Source organism: Sciurus vulgaris (assembly GCF_902686455.1).
Source record: "Sciurus vulgaris genome assembly, chromosome: 9".
NCBI lineage: Eukaryota > Metazoa > Chordata > Mammalia > Rodentia > Sciuridae > Sciurus > Sciurus vulgaris.
The window spans coordinates 60,969,914-60,986,854 of NC_136469.1; the positions used below are offsets into that span (position 1 = coordinate 60,969,914).

At 38.4% G+C, this 16,941-nt stretch overlaps 1 protein-coding gene and 1 pseudogene across 2 annotated transcripts; both read right to left on the reverse strand.

Annotated features, from left to right (window-relative positions):
- Positions 1 to 1,030: 1,030 nt before the first annotated feature.
- Positions 1,031 to 3,271, reverse strand: LOC306669692 (cohesin subunit SA-1-like; the record flags this gene model as incomplete). Its single annotated transcript, XM_079153812.1, has 1 exon — positions 1,031 to 3,271. One exon carries the CDS (start codon positions 3,269 to 3,271, stop codon positions 1,871 to 1,873), a length of 1,401 nt encoding a protein of 466 aa, XP_079009938.1. The 3' UTR covers positions 1,031 to 1,870.
- Positions 3,272 to 3,451: 180 nt separating this feature from the next.
- Positions 3,452 to 16,152, reverse strand: LOC306669800 (cohesin subunit SA-1-like; annotated as a pseudogene). Its single transcript has 4 exons — positions 15,910 to 16,152; positions 11,767 to 11,961; positions 9,558 to 9,611; positions 3,452 to 4,049 (listed from the first exon to the last, which is right to left on the reverse strand). The product of its transcript is annotated as a cohesin subunit SA-1-like (transcript).
- Positions 16,153 to 16,941: the final 789 nt, after the last annotated feature.

The window sequence follows — 16,941 nt, forward strand, 5'->3', positions numbered from 1 at the left end:
GTCTTAGAGCAACTATCCACTCAACATCTCCACTTGAAATCCAAAATTTTTGACTTAACAGGTTCAAAACACAACTCTTGGTTTCAATTCCCACTCCCACTCCTTTCCCAGTCTTCCCCATTCAGGTAATTAATACTATGATCCAGATAGTTGCTTCAGAACAAAAACCTAGTGGCCAACCTTGATTCCTTTCTCTTTCTTATCCTTCCCATCCCACCCCTTAGCAAATTATTTTTGTCTGTCTCTAAAATGGAATCTACTTCTAACTCCTTCCACCCCTCCACCCTACAGTAAGCACATTTTCTCCAGCCTAAATTATTGAAATAGTCTTCTAACTGCTCTATTTCCCCACCATCTCTATTCTGTTTGTTCTCAGCATTGAGACTAGACAGACCTTTTTAACAGTGAAATTAGAACACACGCTCATCTTGTCAAAATGGCTGTTTTCAGACTTAACACAAAACTCAAAAGTCCTTCTATGGTCTCCAGGCCCTACTGGCTCTACCCCACATTACATCTGTCTTCATCTTCTGCCAGTCTCCACCTCACTCTGCTTCAGCAACACTGGATCACTTATTATTCCTCAAATGCATTAAGTCTAGTGGTATGTGTGAGTCTTCATTTACTGTTCCCTGTGCAAGAAATACTCCCTGATAGCCATTCCATTCTTCCTATACTTCATTCAAATATCCATTCAAATGTTCCTTCATCAGAGTCCTTTTCTGACTGCATTCTACAGTATCCCTCTTCTTTAATTCTCTATCGCATAACCCTGTTTTATTTTTATTCAATGCTGACATGATTATCTGATGCTATATTATATTACAACTTTATTGGTTCTGAAAACTTTACAAGAATCTAAACACCACAGAGGCAGAGCCTTTGTGTTCACACTGCGTCTGTATTACCTAGCATTGACTTGGCATATAGAAGGTGCTCAATAGATAATTATTGAATGTCTTAAGTCTGCACTATTTTGAAAATATTTAAACATTTATTTTTTTTATTTTTTTATTTTTTTTTTGTTTTACTGAGAATACTTTATTTGCTGGTAGAAGTTGCTAAAAATGCACAGAACAAATACCAATAGAAAATGCACTGTATTCGAATTTCCCTATTCTATATAAAATGAACTGAGTACAGCATCTGTTGGAAAAATGGCTGCATGGACATTTATTTTATGCCCACTTATAAATAAAAATAAACCTTTTTATTCAAGAGTATATAAAATCTGAATTCATATCTATATCCACAGAGGGTGTGTGGTTTTTGCAGAGATATACGATGTTGGAATTTCATCTTAGCTTGTCAATGTTCTGTTCCTTCATGTTTGTGTTCTATAAGGTCAACCAAATCCAGTGAGCTCCAAAAACACTCTTCGGCGATTAGGATGAGCTGCTTACTCATATATTAAATAAAAATGGTTAGCTTTTAAAACATAAAAAGGCAAAATGTTAAAACGGTTTTTAAATTGTACAACAGGAAAATAAAGTTAAAAATATATATATATTTTTTTTACTCAATGCTGAGTTTTCATAAAACAGGTGTATAACAGTGTTTCTTGACAGCTGTTTTAAAAATTTAAAATTTCTTCCTCCCTCCAGAAAAACACACACATCTGTACTACGTCCAATATTAGGACACAAATGATTTTTTGGGTCAGTCTTTCTGAGGTGACATTCACCATTTCCTTGAGTAATTTACATGCTCCTCTTCTCTGTCACTGCAAAAAGGGATTGACCTTAATCATTTGATTAAAAAACAAATCAGATCACATCAAAAGTGTTTTTTTCCCCTTACAAGCTATCACAGTATATAGGCCTCTAGCTCTAAATAATAGAGTTCCAGATTTGTAAATTTTCTTCAGACTTCAGAACATAGGCATCCCAAATCCTGAATCATCTTCTATGATAGCTGCAGAGTCAAAAAAGTCTGGCCTCAGCTCAGCTCTCTCTCGCCGATTTCTTGATGGGGGTAAATCAATAACCATGGTGTCTTCAAATTCTTCATTCATATCTTCTAACTGGCTCCGGGATGACATCATCACATCTTCAAAGATGGGCTCAGCATCTTCCTCCATCAGACCCCGAACAGCATGTCTTACTCCAGTTCTCACTTTCATGTAGTTCATTCCTGTTCTGTCCTTCCGATTTAAGTCTTCTAACTTCGGCTGGCCTAACCAAGAGATCTGCATCTGAGGATTGTGTAAAAAGTCTGGTTCAGAACCATGCTCAGTCTCAGGTTCTTGAATCTGCTCTCCCATGGGCCGGCTATTCTCTCGCAATACAGTAGAAGTGAGCAGTGGGGCTGGTAGGGGGCCAGGAGTCTGAATCATGGTGTCAGTCCTGTTGAGCCATGTGTTATCCAGACTTTCATCTTCTACTCGCTTTTTGTGAAGTGGGGGTCGTCCTTTCTTATTCCTTACTGAGGAGGTTTTGCTGCTGCTACTTCCACTGTTCACAGACATCCTATCATCTTCACCTCCAGTGACTAATGAATTTCTATAGGAGATGAGTGGAAGCCATACATCTTCCCTCCTTTCCATCATCTGCTTAGTGAGGAATTTCTCTAGGTATGAATGAACAGTCTTTTTGTCCTGTCGAAGAAGTTTAGAAGAAAATTCGCTTAGTACTTCAAGAAAAGTCAGATTAGGAGGTGGATATTCTTGTCCTTTCTGATTCTGGTATTTAAAGGCAAACTCTATGCCATCCTTGTGAAGTGTGGCAACTGCTTCTCGTGTCTTGATCTGGTCCAGTCCAAATGTAAGGGCAAAGCGACGTGCCAATTCTTTAATGCCACTGACATGGGCAGAAGTCCTATCTAGGTTGGGACCTTGTTCTTGAACAAGTTCATTAAACAACTGCTGCAAACTGAGAATGAGGGTCTTGGCACACTGAATTTTATCAATCTGCCTGGTTTTACTCAATGTTTCCTTAATAATATCACCATAGTCATTGTAATACTTCATGTAGTGTTTAAAGATGTCTGCAGCTGCATGCATGTCAACAATATCATAAATGATAAGTTTGCTGAAGGCAGCAGGTAGATCCCTTCTTTTATGTAAGGCCTCAATTTTATTAGCCTCATCTTTTTCATCACCCTCCATGCTCTGGTTCTCCTCATCCTGGTCAATAAAAACATGATCCATCACAAAACTAAGGAGTTCAGACTGAAGTCCAGTATCTGGATTAAATACCAAAGGCTGAAGTCCCTCTCTGCCACCTGTCATTAATTGGTGGCTAAAAATCATCAGAAGATCACAAAGTAACATGAAAGCCTGTTCCTTCACTGGAGTATTAACATTAGATAGGCACTGCTGGCAAACAGCCAAAAAGGATTTCACTGTTTTTCTCAATACCAACAAATCTTCCTAGTTTTCAATGTTGCTGCTGTTCTTGGCAATATGAATCCCCACCAGCGACTCCTGCCATTGCCTCAAAGGCTAATCCATTTATGATCCAGGAACCCTTAAGATGCCTACTGTAGTTCCAAAACATCTTCCGGTTTCTCTTTCTTTGGAAGGAGAACCATCAGTAATTTTCACCAACTGCCAAAGAATCGAGTAATGGGAACATTGCAGTGCTTGTACAACTATCTGTTCTGGCATAGCTCCATGTTCAATTCCAGTCTTCAATAATCTACAGCAATTGCCAAACAGATCCCATTTTGTGAGATCATGAGCATTGTGGAAAGATGTTAATCGCTTTAAGGTGGACAGAACATTGTAAATATCGTCATCATCAGCTTCTTCACCCTCTTGTAGTAGGTCTTCCACAGAATGATTGAACCGATCTACAAATTCATCAATCAGCTGGCTCCGAGCTATGTCAACTCTGTTCTGGATGGTATACTCTTCACTGCATAAGATGCTATAGGTTTTACTGCAAGCTTCTAGGACATCTGATTCTACATGTTTCTCCACAACAAATTTAATCTATTTTAATAATGCATCTAGATGCTTTTCCATTCTACCTGTGCTGTAGATTTCTAGATCAAAAATACTGTGGAATTTGCAGCAAGTTTGCTACTTTTTCTGCATCAGCCGAATACTAGGAGAAGAAACAGTAAAGAAAAAAGCAGTAACTACTTTAATAGTGTGTTGAAAGCAAACTCAGGCATATTATCAAAAAACTATAAATGTGACTATATATTTAAACATTTATAACAAAGTCTTCCTGCTCACAAACACAGTATGTTTTTCCATTTTCTCAAACTGTAATAAGTATATCTCAATAAAAATTTACTCTTTTATCTAAATAAATGAAAAGAATTATTCATTAAGGCAACTTCTAGATGTTCTATATTTTTTGTAACTGTGTATGAGCCCTCTGTATTAATTTTTCTTGCAATCATCTCAAATGTCTTTTAGAAAAGGTAATCTAAATAAAAATATGTGCAAGTTAAAAAACTTCTAGCTGAGGATTCCAGGAATATTGGAGTAATTTTGATTCTGTCTACTTACATTCAACCTCTCATGTTTAATCAGTATTTAAATGACTCATTCGAATTTACAGGTAACTTCATTCCAAAATAAATATTTTATCTTTTATTAATAAAGCATAACTTCAATTTTGTTTAATGTCTTATTGCATTGGTCCTAACGTTCAGAATAATATTAAATAATATTCCTTCCTTTGGGCATATTTTTAATGGAGATATCACCAATGTTTACTACTAAATATAATTCTGGATTAATAATAATAATTCTAGATTTTAATTTGGTAGTAGGGCTTGAACCCAGGGGCACTATGCTACTGAGTTACAGCTCCAGCCATTTTCAATTTTTTTATTTTGAGACAGGTTCTTGCTAAGTTGCAACGCTGGCCTCAAACTTGTGACCCTCCTACTTCAGCCTCCCAAACCACTGAGATTACAGGCATGTACCATTACACCTGGTTTTATGTCTACTCTTTTTTATGGGGAGGAGTGCTAGGGATCGAACCCATGGGTACTTAACCACTGAGCCACATTTTTATTTCTTTTTTCTTATTTTGGTACCAGGAATTGAACTCAGGGGTACTCCAACACTGAACCACATCCTCAGCCCTATTTTGTATTTTATTTAGAGACAGGGTCAAGTTGCTTAGGGCCTGGCTTTTTGCTGAGGCTGGCTTTGAACTTGCGATCCTCCTGCCTCAGCCTCCCAAGCTGCTGGGATTACAGGCATGCACCACTATGCCTGGCTGCATTTTTAGTTTTTATTTTGAGACAAGGTCTCACTAAGTTGCTTAGGGCCTCACTAAGTTGCTGAGACTGTCTTTGAACTTGTGATCCTCCTGTCATAGCCTCTCAAACTGCTGGGATTACAGGTGTGCACCACAGTGCCTGGCTATTTCTACTCTTAAAATAATGCCATTGGGATCTGGTATTGAACCTTATCAAATACATTTTAAACATCTACAGAGGCAATTCTGTTTCTTCATATTTGCTGTGATGATTTGGTGCATTATATTATTACTTTTTGTATTATTTAATGATTTCTAGTTCCCTGATATAAACAAGCTGGCTATGGTGGATTATTCTTTTATATACTGCAACTTGGGAATATTTATTTGAAGAGTTGTAAGCATTTTATGTCTTTCAGATTTCTTTTTCTTTTTTTCTCTTTTTATTTTTAAGCTTTATTTTATCACTCTTATCAAACACACATCAGAAAGCATATCAACAGTGCATCTTATGGTGAGTCAGTTTACAACAAAACTGAACAAGGCAATTGTGTTTACAGAAGTTTTCAGCAAAAAAGTATGCAATACAGTCCATCAAAACGCAGTGTTCATACTTTTTAGGTATGTAGGAAAGGGTAAAATAAAAGTTCTTTGCTACTCAGCAAGAAAAAACAAGTCTGAATGTCTTTCAGATTTCTTGCTCAGTATTCTAATTCAGAGTTTTCTTACTGCTCTTTCTTCCCATTCTTGTCTACCCGCCATGTAACTAACCATTACTATTAGCCCTTATGATTGGCAAACAGATAATAAGGAGAAGCTATTACTTCTCTGCTTCAGAGAATTACCTCAAAAATAAAAGTATCCCTGTAATATTCTTAACGAGTAAGAAGGATCAGTTGGTAAGTATCTGTAGAGAACAGTTCCACCGACCTGGATTAGCAGGACATCACCTATTGTGGATGAAAGTCCATCAAGCCTTCATTGGACACTTGTTAATGGGAGCTACCATTTGTTGAAAGTATTGTCTTGTCCCAAGTACTTTATGTGAATTATTTCATAAAGATTTCACACCAATCCTAAGAATTGGATATTCATTTTCCTATTTTACAGATGGGGATACTAAGACAAGGAAGAGTTAAATAATTTGAACCAGTTCAAACAGTTGATAGATGGCAGAGCTGGAATTTATACATAGGCTCTCTAACTCAAAAGTCTAGTCTCTTTCCATACAGCTTCAAGGCTCACAGGGAAGTACTGAGAAAGCAACACCTCAGCAGAAAGGGTGAGATATGGGAAAGGCTAATGTTACTACAAGACACAATGCAATGGATGCTGAAGGGGGTCCAGTACAACCCTGTTGACATTCATGACCATTTGGGACCATTTGGAGAGATCTGGAGAGCCCTTGGGCAGGAGGCAGCATAGAATGGGGAGGACGATATTTCAGACCTGGGGAACAATAAAGATGAAGGCACATCGGTAGGTTTATAAAAGAAAGAATGATGCTCTTTATTTAGTGGGTTGTGTTCATGTTGCTATGTAATCAGGATGAGGCTGGAAACAGATTGAGTTTCTATTATGGAATCGAAATGTAAGAAGAAGGGGTTTATTTTTTTATTTATGTATTTGTTTATTTTGTTTTGGTATCGGGGATTGAACTCAGGGGCACTGGACCACTGAGTCACAGCCCCAGATCTATTTTGTATTTTATTTAGAGACAGGGTCTCACTGAGTAGCTCAGTACCTCACTTTTGATGAGGCTGGTTTTGAACTCTCATCCTCTTGTCTCAGCTGGGATTACAGTTGTGAGCCACTAAGCCTGGCAGGGGTTTATTTTTTAAAGGTAGACAGCAGGGAGCCATTGTAGTTATTCATGCAAGGGGTTAACAAGTTAGAACAGGATGGGTCAAAATGAGTAAAGATGGGAGAAGGACACCCCTGTACACAATGTTATCAAGGAATAAAAGAAGCCTGGTTGGAAGAATAGCAGTAAGAATAGAAATCGAGAGCATGATTTAGGACCAGATGTAAGAGGAGGTTTGTTAATTTGGGGCAGATAGAATGTTGGAGGCATAGGAATAGAAAGAGTCAAAGATGCTTCAAGTCACTTGACAGCTGATCACTGGAGGGAGGATTGTGCCACCACCAACAGGATGACATTGGGAGACAAGGCTGGTCTGTGATTAAAGAGTTGACCCGGATGGGAAGGTGTTATTTCTAGAGAGTTAGATTTGGAATCATCATGGACATTGTGGGAGGTCATTAATGTCTTTTAAGAAAGTGATCTTAGTAAAGGACAGAGACTCGAAGCCAAGCAGAGATTCTCACTCTTAGTTGCACATCAAACTCACCTATAGGTTTTCTTTCTTTTCTTTTTTAGTTTTTATTTAAGCCATCTATCCCTCATCTGTTGAATCAGAATCTCCCAAAGTGGATCCCAGACCCTTCCATGATTTAACACCTCCACAGGTATTAAACAGGTGACCCTGTTGGGGTGCCAGAGTGGAGGAACACTGGGGAGAGGTAGGAAGTTGCTGTGAGAGGGCAAAAAAGACAGACATAGTCTCTTGCCTAGCCTGAAAGAGCCACATGCCATGTAGGGATTCTCTTTTACACCCTCCAAGCACCTCTTCATTGTGCAGATTCTGTTACTATCTTGTTAATAGTATAACTGAGGACTTTGGGTTGCTTTAGCAGGCATTTGTCTCCTCTTATCATTGAATGTTAAAAAAAAAATCAGAGGGTGTCTGAGCTGGAAGGAAAAGGGTTTTGGTCCAGGGTTTGACGAACTTTCTTTAGCATGGAAAATGAACCCCCAGTGTATAAACAGATAAAATCAGAACCGTTCTGAGAGAACCACAACCCAGAACCCACTTAGTTTCCCACTTGCCCCTAACAGGGACTTTGGAGACTTCTTTGGGATCTCAAAATCTCTATGGCACAGGTTCACTCCACCTCCTCCCTTCAAATAAAGGAAAAAAAAGTTTTTGATTAAAGGTGGTATAATGAATTAGGTTCCTCCCCTAAGTCCTTGTACAGCTTCCCCTCCTTCCTGGGGCAGTGGCTCCCCTCTCCCCTCTCTCTCAAATTCAGTCTCCATTTCAACTGAGAAAGGAACTCAGGGAATCAAATTACCAGTAGCAGCTCTGGTATAAGGTTAAGTGAGGGAAGAGGCTGCAACTCCCGACTGCCCTGAATTCCGTGGTTCACCTACAGGGATCTCATTTATCTGTGCTGCTCCAGTTTCAGCAGCTCCTCTGGTAATTCTGAGTGGCCTGTACAATCGTTATCTGGCCAATGCAGGGAGATGAAAAGCCTTGTTAGTTTTAAAAGGAAAGATTTTGTGATTGAAATTTTATCAGCAGAATGGGCTTGGAAATTTTTACATATATATATAAATATATGTAAAATATATGGCATATATTATACATATATATGTAAGATATATAACATGTATTATATATGTGGAAAAGTTTATACACACACACACACACACACACACACACACACACACACACACACACCCTAAGGAAAAAGTAATGAGACCTAAGGAACTATCATTGAAAATGAGAATTATTAAGTAACCTTCGCATATCTTATGTGACTATGGAAGAGGGCTGCTTCAAGGCTTATTTGCCACCTAACAGATTTTTGCCATCTCATAAATTCTTCCTAATTACCCTAAAGGCATCTGCTGGCTGCAGTTCCACTCCTTGGGAATGTTTGTCACAATAGAAGGAGCCACAGTCTCTTAAGAGACTAAGATAAATTTCTGATGTGAGGTGAGTTAACATTCTATTTCTATACCTTTTAAAATTTATTCAGAAACTTGAAGGATTTTTCAAACAATTGCATCTAGGAGATTTTACCATTTTTTTCATTCACGCTCTTTTCTTGTGTGCTGTGCTTTTGCCAAGTTGAGTTGCGAATGTTTGGTTGCGTAATCACTGGTCTAAATGGGATGATAGAAAGCCAGTCCATCTCCCTACTACCATGCAGGAACATATTGAATCACAAAAAAACTGAATCCATCTTCTTTTTAAGGAGATCTGGAACAAGGCTTTCCTATTCTTTGTGCCAGGTGATTCTGCAGGTTTCTATTTAATTCATAACTTCTTGTTCAGACCTCAAAGAGAGTGGTCGTTATCTCTAAATTATTGTGCAGCACCCTGCTGACATCACTGAAAATTTTCTTCATCAGCCTTGTAGGGAAGGGCCTGGTCTTTGTGTCTATGAGGGAAACCATCTTCTAACTACATTCATCTCTAATTTATGGCAAGTCAGCAGCAAACCTGCCAGGATAGAAATCTGTCGCCAGCTCTATCCTCATGTAGATGAGTAAAACTTCCAAATACCCCACTTTAGGCAGTAACCTGTCACACAGGTGCTTACCTTAGTACCTTGCCCTGTCTCAGAGCCCAGTTCAGATTCATTCACATAGTAGTACTAAAAATAAAATTGGAAGTTCAGTGAATGAATAATTCAGCTAACATTTTCAGTCTTGAATATCTGAAAATTCATATTTAACAGAGGATTGAATTTACCCAGCTGTTTACATTTTCTCCCTGCGTCTCCCTCCTTCTTCCTTTGATTTATATCAGGAGCCAAAGCAGCTGTGGATTGAAATACATATGCATTCATTTTCAGACTCTGGCATTTGCTCCTCCGCCTTCCTCTCTCCTCTGCCTTGGGCCACTCCTTGTCCTCCTCTACCCTCTTGAATTTCAGATATTGTGACTGTTCGCTTGACCCTGTGTATTGAGAAGAGGCTAGCGTAGGTTGAACACAGCCTGTGACTGTGGCGAATGATTTATGATCATGATAATGACAACAAGCTTAAGCTTGGTATTTCCCAAAATTCCCTGGTGAAGAGCATCGACTGGATATTGCTAAAATTGATTCCTGACTCCCAAATAGATCCATAAATATGAACATATAGAGATAGTGCCTGGAAATCTGCATTTATATCAATGGATTTAGAGAATTCTTGTCACTAGACAAGGTTAGAAAACACTGCTCTAAGAGCTGGGGCTATATAGCTCAGTGGTAGAGCACTTGCCTAGCATAGTTGAGTCCTGGGTTCAATCTCCAGTACTGCCAAAAGGAAATTAAAAAAAAAAAAAAAAAAAACGGGGAGAGAAAGAAAAGAAGAAAACACTGCTCTAGGAAGACCTAAATGCTAGGCATTTATGTGGTGCTAGTTTTATGGAGCCAGAGATATAACAACACCGGGGGCCTGGGTGCCATAGATTCTGCTCAACTACCTTCTTGATCCCAAGGAGATGCTCCAGGAGTGCTGAATCTTGAGGGACTGGGGAGTTAAGAGAAGGAAGGGTGTGTCTTACTAACAGCAATTGGACTCCCCTGTTGTCTTGACCCACACCTGGTGTAGTCTGCCCCAGGTCTGCTGTTTGAACATTTTCTTCCTCCTAGGATGGCATTTTGGTCCATTAGTGTAATAGTGTAGAGTGTTTCTCTAGTTCACAGAGAATCTTCCCTGCCTGGAAAAAGTCATGGAGAAGAGAAGATAACGACAGATCCACCAGAGCACAGACACAGGTAGAAGGGGAAGTTGTAGAAGCTGCGACTTGGAAGCTTGAGCCTTTCTGGGTTCTATAAGGCAGAGAGCTAGTAGGGTTCAACATATAGTATTTTACTTAACACCAGTTCAGCACACTGAGGGATAGTAATTCTTATTCTTTACCTCAAATTTTAGATTTCCTCAGTGATCTTTAGTACTTCATGAACAAATTTAAACTTAAAAATTTAGATTTTTCAATGATCTTATGCCTTTTTTTTTTTTTTTAGAGGATACACCATCAAAGAATTGAAAAAATAGAAGTTAGTTTTTAGTTATAAATCATTTCTGTTAGTTTTATGCCTAATAACTTAATTATGTCATTCTAGAATCTGTGAATTTGGAAAAAAAACATGGAAAATTACATTGACTATAGCTGTGAATCTAGTGATGTGAAGATGTTGGATTTAGGTATGTTAATTTGATTCATATGCAAGTCAGAACACGCATATTTTTAATCAGCAGACGGTTTAATATGCTTTCCATACTTGTAAAAAATGAAAAGTACTGTGAGCTATTTTTTGCCTTGTCATTCATTCTGTCAACACTACTTATTGTGAATCCAGTAAATGGGGTACATTTGGGTACAAGGCGGTTACAAATGCAATAGAAAATATGTCCCTTTTGTAGAAGAAGATAGGATAAACTTAAACACAGATCTTTCTCACTTTGCACGTTGAGAAATATTTCTCTAAAATCATGTGTCATTCGAACTCTTATGACTTAAGTAGACTTCCTCCTATATATCATAATTTCAGAGCTGCTTCATGACCATTTTTGTCAGAACTTCACATGCCATTTTTATTAAAGTTATTAATCCATTGATAAATTTACAAAGTTGGTAAATAATATTACCCACCCAGCATGTGGGGAATATTTATAGGGCAGCACCCTATCAAAAAAACCTGATCCCTATTCTTAACAAATTCACAGTCCACTAAAAAGGAGCTGAATAGTTGAAATGAAAACTCAGATCATCGGTGTGGAAGGTAGCCGTGCTGTCAACACCACCTCCCAACTCACCTCTGGTGTGTTGGATTCTTCAGTGAGGTTTGGAAGGGGCCAGTGCCTCCTGTAGGATAAGAGGGGCAAAGATGGGTTGGGCTCCCCGGTGGGAGTGTGCAGCGCTAGAGGAACCCCAGCTTCTTGAGCTGCTGCTGGAGCCTCCTGATGTCTCCTTCCAAAGAGTGTTTCTGCTCTCAAAAACCTTGTGGCCTTCTAAATGATCAATTGCAAATGATTATGTTTTCTAGACATTCTCTAAAAGAATGCTGGTGATCCCTGGTAAAATAAATCTTTTTATATGCAATCACCTCTTAATTTATTTTTGCAATTCTATTATATTTCCTACCATGAGGACACACACAATGTAGCCCTAGAATGCCTATGGTGGACATTTAAATTTCATCACATTTAGACTTGTTAGAGCAACTATTTCTCTGTTTTGAACTATTCCTCAGTTTGTCATTCATTGCTGAGTGTAGATATCTTTATTATGGTAAAATATATATAACATAAAACTTACCATTTAAAATATTTTAAGTATACATTTCAGAAGCATTAGATGCATTCACAGTGTCTCAAAATTATTACCACTATCCATTTCTGAACTTTTTAAAATCTCTTCAATCAGAAACTCTACTCACTAAAGAATTACTCCCCTTTTGCCCTTTCTCAGCCCCTGGTAACCTGTATTCTATTTTTGTCTCTATGAATTTGATATCCTAGGAATCTCATATAAATGGACTCCTACATTATTGTCCTTTTGTGTCTGGCTTATTTCACTTAGCACGATGTTTTCAAGTTTATCCATGTAACCACCATCAAAATCTCCTTCCTTTGAAAGGCTGAATAATTTTCTGTGTATATGTGTGTACACACCACACATGCACACACACACCCCCCACATTTTGTTTATTCATCTGTTAATGGCCACTGGGTTGTTTGCACCTTTTGACTATTGTGCTGTTATGAACGTTGACGTACAATACTCATTTCTGTTCTCAATTCTTTGGAATATATGCCTAGGAATGGAATTGCTGGATCATATGGTCATTCTATGTTTAACATTTTGATGAACCACCAAACTGGTTTCCACAGTGGCTGCACTATTATGGGTAAGTGTAAAATTTAAAACTTATTCTATCAGGGTCTTTATCTCATTCAATAAGTGACTCAGATATGAGACCGTCTTAATCATTTTTGTTCCTAGTAGTTGTACTCAGTAAACACTACTACTAGAGGAAAGAAAAAGGATAATGAAGAAAGGAAAGAAGGAAGGAAGATAGATGGACTTAAGGATTTCCCCCCACAATTCCATTCTGCACATTCACCATATGTATATTGCATTTTGTTGAAATCATAGCACTTAATCTATTCTGACCCAGTTCTTACCTCTTTGTTTATTTCTTTTTTTTATGTTTAAACTGAATCATATCAATAATCATTATTTTTTATTGTAAACAAATGGGATACATGTCGTTTCTCTGTACATGGCGAAAGGCATGCCATTTGTGTAATCATAAATTTACATAGGGTAATGTTGTTTGATTCATTGTTTATTTCTTCTATTTAACTGTGTTAGGGCAGGATCCATGGACCAAGTGCATTAATCGATGTGCTCAGTGAAAATTTTTATAGAATTAATTGATTGTGTATAATGAAACCTAAACAGATATCTGATAAATCTGCTAATGTCTATTTCTGTTTCTGGACATTAAGTTCAATATTCCAGCAATTAGAGTTCCACTGGAAAGTGATATATCACAGAATCACAGAAGCAAAGTTTCTGAAGATAAAAGAAACCAACTGTCCATAAAGGAAATTACTGGATATGATTAGCATGCCCCGAGATAAATGGGACAGATTTCTGAACGGGTTGAATTATGCTTAACTTGATAAAATAATTTGCCTTGGTGGTGGATGGAAGGGTGGAGTTTGCAGAGTGGGAATGGCATCTTGAGATTGTTTGGAGGTGGGATGGGGGTAGAACTGTGAGGGAGCATGCAGCATTTTCGCCGCATGAAACAAAAACTGATGTGGCAGAATAGGAAGATGCTCAAGGGCATAAGGGCGAAGAATGGAGATTCTTGACTGAAAATCAAAGCTTAGAAATGGAGGTGAAAGTTGCATCTGTTATGATGGAGGATTTCTCTGCATTAATTTTGGACCCTCAATGAAAGGAAGGCAGGGGGATTGAGAATAGGAAAGAGAGTAGAATGAATTGGACATAACTTTCCTATCCTTATATATGAATACACGACCAATTTAACTCCATATCATGTACAACAATAGTGGGATCCTAACTGGAACAAGTTATACTTTTTCTATGTATGTATAATATGTCAAAATACACTCTACTATCATGTATATTTAGAAAGAATAAAAGATAAATAAATAAATAAATAATTCGAACCTGGGCAAATGGAAGATGTAATAAATTTAAATTTTTCTCTGCAGATGAGATCGAGCGTATGAAAATGTTTATTGATAAACAAAATATACCAAAATATTGACAACAGTTTTCATTGGAATGTTGTCAAAAGTGACATTTAAAAATATTTTCTGTATTTTCTAAATTTTGTATGAGAATATCTTACTTCTGAAATCAGAAAGAATATTTTTCTCTGAAAGGTGAAGTTTTTAAAGTTCACATTGTATTGATTAGGATGTTTTGTTTAAGCCACAGAAAGTGCCTTTAACTAAATCAATCAGAGAGGAAATTCCCTGCAAAGAAATAGGCTCACTTATGGGACCAGAGGGAGGGCAGAAAACCAAGAGGATCCTAAAGCTATCAAAGGCAGCCTTGGGATTGTCCAGGAGTGCTAGAAATGAACTCCAGGTGGGTTCTGCTCTTTCTTCACTCTACCCCTTATCAGAAAGGGAGCTTCCCATGCCTTGTCTGCCCATACCCTCGCTCCCTGACCACCATAAGGCGAGGTCAGGGCCTGGTTCCCTGACACCCACAGGTTTAGCTATGTCTATAGGGAAGAAGATGAAGTGCTATTCAAACCAAGTGGAATGGCAGGATTTTTAAAAATCAGTGATTTCTGTCATATTTTGTGAAAGTTAGGTTTTACCATGCAATTATTATTAATTTTAAAAGTGCAATGATTGTGTTCTACATATGCTTGTTCAGTCATGTTTCCCTCTTTTTATGTTCTTCTGGGGCAAACTGATCTTCCTTAGGAGGTATGTATGGACATAGGGCCAGAGAGCCACTGGGGTAGAACAATCCTGGGGGATCAGTTAACTGTATTTTAGAGAAATACACCACTTAAATTCCTCACTTTTCAACTAAAGAACAGAAAGCAGAATAATAAATTCATTAAATATAGCAAAAATATGATTTAATTTTATTTCATGGTTTTAAGTAGACCTCATTTCATAAAGGACTTGAATAGGAGGACCCTGTGTTTCCATGAAGGTTCTTTGATTTCCAAATTTGAGATGCCCACTTCAAAGTAGCTGAAGCCAAAATGTAATGTGGTGAATAATTCCATCCCCAAACTCCATAAATCTCAAGGACAGGGCCTCTTGAAGAAATCCAGAAGTGAAAGACTTTGCAGAGGCAGAAGCCTTTCAGAGCACAAAATGCATCACCATTTGCGGCCACCCATGCTGTCAGAGACAGTGCTCTGCACTGTTACTCTCCAAATTTAGGTTTCCTTCCTCTTTCTGTAGAGGGAGAGGGAGAGCCTCAAGCTTCCTCCTGGAAACACAAGCCCCCCAGCTCTTGTATAAACATGGCCTTCATTTAAGCCACATTCAGGGATCCTTTTGTTACTGAATCCCAACTTACGAGACAGACTCTCAGAGTGGCCCAGCCTGCACCCACCCAGGTCCCAGCTGTGAAGAACGCATGTGGTAGATAGAGGTGGGGGAGCACTTGTGGTTGAGAAAGTCTGAGAGAAAATGGTGGGTGTAAGCCATCAGGCACCCTGAAAGTTTCCCCTGTAGGTTTAGTGGGGGCCGAGAGAAGCTGATGGGCAAGAGATCTCAGAGACAGGAGGGAAAAGGGAAAAGGGTGATTCTGAAAGAAATGTGAAAGCATTGATAGTGATTCCAAAAGAGAAAATAAGGGTGGGGGAAAACCTCAAAAGTGAAGCAATCAAGTCAAAGTGCTTTCAGCTGTGGGAAATGGAAAGTCTGAAGAAGCTTCTCAACCAAATAAGTAGTCTCCTGGGACAGGAAGTCCTGAGGTGGGGTGACCTTCATGGCTGGGTAAGTCAGCCACTGAGCTGTGGTGTGAAGGTCCAGGTTCTTCACATTTTTCTTCTTTGCCATCCTTGGTAAGGTCTTCATTGTCAGGAATGCTGGTGTTGCATCCAGCACAATGAAGTCCAAGGGCAACAAGAGATCATTTCTTAGATACAAAGAGATCTTCAGCAGATTCTTTTCATCTTTCATTGACTAGAGTCGTGTCACTAGTCCATTCCTGAACCAAGCCTTGGTGAGAGGAATGAGACCTTCAGGCCTGACGTGGACAGTCAGCCTTCACAAGGCATGTAGTTGTGTGAAGAGGGTGGACACTGGGCACCATGAGGGTTCCCAGAGGAAGGAAGCAGTGGGGACAGGTAGACAAACAGCAGTGCTTGCTACAGAGAAGAAGGAAAGATGTAGAACTAGAAGAGCAGAGAGGCAGACAGTGAAAGAGAGGAGGGAGGCAGGAAAGTGGGCGGAGAGAGCAAAACAAGATGGAGACAGAGAGACAAGCTTGTTAAATGTGGTGTCTGAGGTTAAAATGCTGTTGTCATATCTTGTTGTACACCCAGGCAACGTTGGAAGAACATGCTTTACCTGTTTCATTGCCATTTGAAAAACTCATTAACTTTTCAGTAATTAAACTTATTAACCATTTTCAGCCTCAGAATTATAAAGGAGATGGCTGCAGTAGTCTCCAGGCAGAAGATTGCTCTCCTTTTCTTTGTAAAGTAGACTAGGATTTATTGAGTCATGAAGGAGTTGTGTGAAATAAATATAATGATTACTTAGTTACTTATTTGTAATTTTTCTTCTTAATAGTAAAGCAATATAATCACACTTTAAAAAATTGGAAACCAGAAACACGAAAACAAAATCACCTATAATCCTACAACCTGACAACTATGAATATTTTGCAAGAATTAACTCCTAACATTTTTTCATATGATTTTTCTTGTGATTTTCATACACTTCGGTAGAGTGCTTTATTTTTCA